Source organism: Salvelinus fontinalis, chromosome 41 (assembly GCF_029448725.1).
Source record: "Salvelinus fontinalis isolate EN_2023a chromosome 41, ASM2944872v1, whole genome shotgun sequence".
Classification (NCBI taxonomy): Eukaryota; Metazoa; Chordata; class Actinopteri; order Salmoniformes; family Salmonidae; genus Salvelinus; species Salvelinus fontinalis.
This window is the reverse complement of record NC_074705.1, coordinates 9,046,977-9,051,490: the sequence shown is the minus strand read 5'-3', so window position 1 is coordinate 9,051,490 and position 4,514 is coordinate 9,046,977. Positions and strand designations below refer to the sequence as shown.

Below are 4,514 nucleotides of genomic sequence, written 5' to 3'. Positions count from 1 at the left end.
GAAGTACCAGAGGCAGCACTAGGTCGCCCTCCGGTGGACATACCTGGAACTGACGTGATGTTCAATGGCCAGGAGAGGGCAGTAACACTTTACAAATCATTTTGAGAGAGAGAGAGAGAGAGAAAAAGAGAAAGAAAGAGAGAGAGAGAGAGAGCGAGAGCGAGAGAGAGAGATTTTTTTTAAAATATTTCTCTCCATCCCTCCGATTGGTTAGAAGTTTCCAGGTAGTTTTTTCAGACCTTTCTCTACCATAAAATTAATGGAAAAGTGCTGAAGCTTCTCTTTAGAAGTGGAGACTCTCCAAACTGACAGGACTACACAACAGGCCAAGGAGAGACAACACACAGTTCTAGGATTACTTCTTGAGGAATATTCTAATCGAAAACTCACACAGCATTTGGCATCATTTTCTTCTGTTTTACAGTTTTCTCCAGAGTTTGTACAACACAGGACTATTTTGTAATCATAACAATTCCTTTCACAATAGTCCCACAGGCGTTGTGAGTCTGGCAAGCGAGTCTACTTTCACACAAGCTTCAACGTGTCGTTTTTGGACTATTTGGGCTGTGGACTGTCCAATTCACCGTCTTGAGTCACTCTGACTGCCTGGACCATTTTACGTTTTTAGAAATAGTTTTTGAAGACTATTCTAACCTAGGACTACCCTACTTCTCATTGCCATGGCGAACAGCTGTCTCCAGCTCAGCGGTTTTGTGATGAGTTGTATCGGGTGGGTCGGGATCCTTATCGCCACAGCCACCAACGACTGGGTAGTGACGTGTAAATACGGCATGAACACCTGCAAGAAGATGGACGAGTTAGGAGCCAAGGGCCTGTGGGCTGAATGTGTCATATCAACCGCCCTCTATCACTGTATATCACTGACACAGATATTGGACCTACCGGGTAATAGAACATTACTCTACCGTATTATACTATACTACACTCTACTATAATATACTATACAGTAATACATAATACTACTATAATAAAGGTAATAGAACATTACTATTTATACTATATAATATTATACTATACTCTACTCCAATATACTATAATCTATTATACTATATTGCACCACAATCTACTATGCTCTACTATACTCCACCATACTATACTCGGCTATACTATGCTATAAAATACTACACTCTACAATTCTACACTACACTGTACTGCATTGTACCATGCTCTAATAAACCTTTATATACTATACTCTATTATAATATACTCTATTCTACTAAATATTACTACACTCTACTATACTCCACTATACTCCACTGTACTCTATTATACTCCGCAATACCGTGGTATATTATACTACACTCTACTATACACCACTATACTGTACTCTACTATAGATAGATGCTATTGCTATATTGAGGTTAATAAATAAGAAATAACAGGGCTGTGCAGACTGCTGTGTCTCTGTGGCTGTGGACTCTGACCATGAGGTTATGATATATCGGGAATATTTCACAGCTAAAGGGTGTTGTTTGTCCTAAGCCTAAACCGATAGTCTACAATAGCTAGTCTCAAACTCAAGGCCTGGATATCTTTCCTATTGGAATCAACCAAGATTACTATGGCACATTTCAGGCCATACCATTTATCTCTCTGTCTCTGTGTGTCTGTGTACAGCATACATCCAGACGTCGAGGGCATTGATGATAACTGGATCCCTCCTGGGGCTGCCTGCAGTGGGGATGGTCCTAACAGCCATGCCCTGCATCTCTCTGGGGGACGAGCCTCAGTCAGCCAAGAACAAACGATCTCTACTTGGGGGAGTTCTCATACTGCTAGTGGGTAAGTCTGGACACACACGCACACACACACACGGTCAGACAGACAGACACACACGCACACACACACGGACAGACACAGACAGACAGACAGACAGACAGACAGACAGACAGACAGACAGACACGCACACAAACACACACACATGGACACACACACATGGACAGTCAGACAGACGCACATGCACACTTGAGCACAGAGACAGATGTTTGCACACACATTACAACATACGGTCATACTTATAACAACCCCAGCCCCAGGCCTAACCTTGACCCCCCCATCCTCCCTTCCTCTCACCCCTCCCAGCCCTCCCTTTCACCCCTCCCAGCCATCCGTCTCTCCCCTTCCTCCCTCCCCTAACTCCCACAGACACACACCCACACATGCATACACACAATTCCCTACAGTTCAACCCATCACCCAGACCACCATTCCTCCCCACCCACCTCGTCCTCAACCGGTTCCCTCCTGCTGGAATTTTTTTTCCCATTTGTTGTTTGACACAATATAAAATGTGTTTGATCTGCTTTTCACTGTCCAGTTTTCCAACACCCTGTTCCACATGATGTCCATCGAATGTGTGTGTGTGTGTGTGTGTGTGTGTGTGTGTGTGTGTGTGTGTGTGTGTGTGTGTGTGTGTGTGTGTGTGTGTGTGTGTGTGTGTGTGTGTGTGTGTGTGTGCGTGTACAATGTTGTATATACTACTGTAAGTACTATATTTACTTATAAATGATACTGTATACTGTACAAAAATATAAACACAACATGTAAAGTGTTGGTCTCATGTTTCATGAGCTGAAATAAAAGATCCCAGACATGCTCCGAATGTACAAAAAGCTTATTTCTCTAATATTTTGTACACAAATGTGTTTACATCCCTGTTAGTGAGCATTTCTCTTTTGCAAAGATAATCCATCCACCTGACAGGTGTGGCATGTCAAGAAGCTGATTAAACAGCATGATCATTACACAGGTGCACCTTGTGCTGGGGACAATAAAAGGCCACTCTAAAATGTGCAGATTTGTCAGCATAACAATGCCACAGATGTCTCAAGTTGTGAGGGAGCGTGCAATTGGCATGCTGACTGCAGGAATGTCCACCACTGTTGCCAGAGAATTGAATGTTAATTTCTCTACCATATCAGCCGCCTCCAACGTCGTTTTATAAAATTTGGCAGTACATCCAACCGGCCTCACAACTAAAGACCACATGTAACCGCATCAGCCCAGGACCTCCACATCGGGCTTCTTCACCTGCGGGATGGTCTGAGACCAGCCTCCCGGACAGCTGATGAAACCGAGGAGTATTTCTGCTTGTAATATAGCCTTTTTGTGGGGAAAAACTCATTTTGATTGGCTGGCCCTGGCTCCCAAGTGGGCGGGCCTATGCCCCACCAGGCCCACCCATGGCTGCACCCCTGCCCAGTCATGTGAAATCCATAGATTAAGGCCTAATTAATTTATTTCAATTGACTGATTTCCTTATATGAACTGTAACTGAGTAAAATGGTTGCATGTTGCGTTTATATTTTTGTTCAGTATACATGCGGGTGTTTATAATCAAATCAAAATCTAATTTTATTTGTCACATGCGCCAAATACAACAGGTGTAGACGGAGAAAGTAGAAACTTCTATGTGTATTAAATGTGTCCGTTAATCTAAATCTCTCCTTCCTGTATAGCTCTGTGTGGGGGGGTGTCCACAGTATGGTTTCCTATCGGAGCCCACCAGGACCAGGGACTCATGTCGTTTGGGTTCAGCCTGTACGCTGGCTGGGTGGGCACGGCCTTCTGTCTCCTGGGAGGGGCCATGATCACCTGCTGTTCTACTGAACCGTCCCAAACCTACAATCACCATGACAACAACAGGTTCTACTACTCCAAAGGACAGGGGCCTGGCAACCCTGTTCCACCCTCCACTAACCACTCCAAGAGTGCCCATGTTTAGACACACATGAAGTACATGCATGCACACACACATACACATGCACACACACACACAGACACACAACAGTGTTGAGTAACTCAGAGTGGCATCTAACCTGGTGCCTGAAGAGAAACCAAGGGGTCCTGACAGGACAACCCTGCTCTGATGAAGGACTTATTTTCATTTCTTTGTTCTACAATGAAGGCTAGGTTTAGGGTTCTTTATTTTACAATGAAGGCTAGTGTTAGGATTAGGGTTCTTTATTTTACAATGAAGGCTAGGGTTAGGGTTCTTTATTTTACAATGAAGGCTAGGGTTAGGATTAGGGTTCTTTATTTTACAATGAAGGCTATGATTAGGGTTCTTTATTTTACAATGAAGGCTAGGGTTAGGGTTCTTTATTTTACAATGAAGGCTAGGGTTAGGGTTCTTTATTTTACAATGAACGCTAGGGTTAGGGTTCTCTATTTTACAATGAAAGCTAGGGTTAGGGTTCTTTATTTTACAATGAAGGCTAGGGTTAGGATTAGGGTTCTTTATTTTACAATGAAGGCTAGGTTTAGGGTTCTTTATTTTACAATGAAGGCTAGGGTTAGGATTAGGGTTCTTTATTTTACAATGAAGGCTAGGGTTAGGGTTCTTTATTTTACAATGAAGGCTAGGGTTAGGATTCTTTATTTTACAATGAATGCTAGGGTTAGGTTTAGGGTTCTTTATTTTACAATGAAGGCTATGATTAGGGTTCTTTATTTTACAATGAAGGCTAGGGTTAGGGTTCTTTATTTTACA

The 4,514-nt window shown here is 42.9% G+C and overlaps 1 protein-coding gene across 1 annotated transcript; it reads left to right on the top strand.

Moving 5' to 3' along the window:
• Positions 1 to 272: 272 nt before the first annotated feature.
• cldn11a (claudin 11a) lies at positions 273 to 4,214 on the top strand. The gene is made up of 3 exons (XM_055908700.1): positions 273 to 906; positions 1,639 to 1,803; positions 3,481 to 4,214. The coding sequence occupies exons 1-3, from the start codon at positions 681 to 683 to the stop codon at positions 3,744 to 3,746; spliced, it is 657 nt and encodes a 218-aa protein (XP_055764675.1). The 5' UTR covers positions 273 to 680; the 3' UTR covers positions 3,747 to 4,214.
• Positions 4,215 to 4,514: the final 300 nt, after the last annotated feature.

Excerpts from the sequence above, each read along its gene's own strand:
- cldn11a (XM_055908700.1), top strand. The coding sequence starts at position 681 with ATGGCGAACAGCTGTCTCCAGCTCAGCGGTTTTGTGATGAGTTGTATC. Across the intron at positions 907-1,638 it reads ACAGATATTGGACCTACCGG|CATACATCCAGACGTCGAGG; the intron begins GTAATAGAACAT and ends GTCTGTGTACAG. Across the intron at positions 1,804-3,480 it reads AGTTCTCATACTGCTAGTGG|CTCTGTGTGGGGGGGTGTCC; the intron begins GTAAGTCTGGAC and ends CTTCCTGTATAG.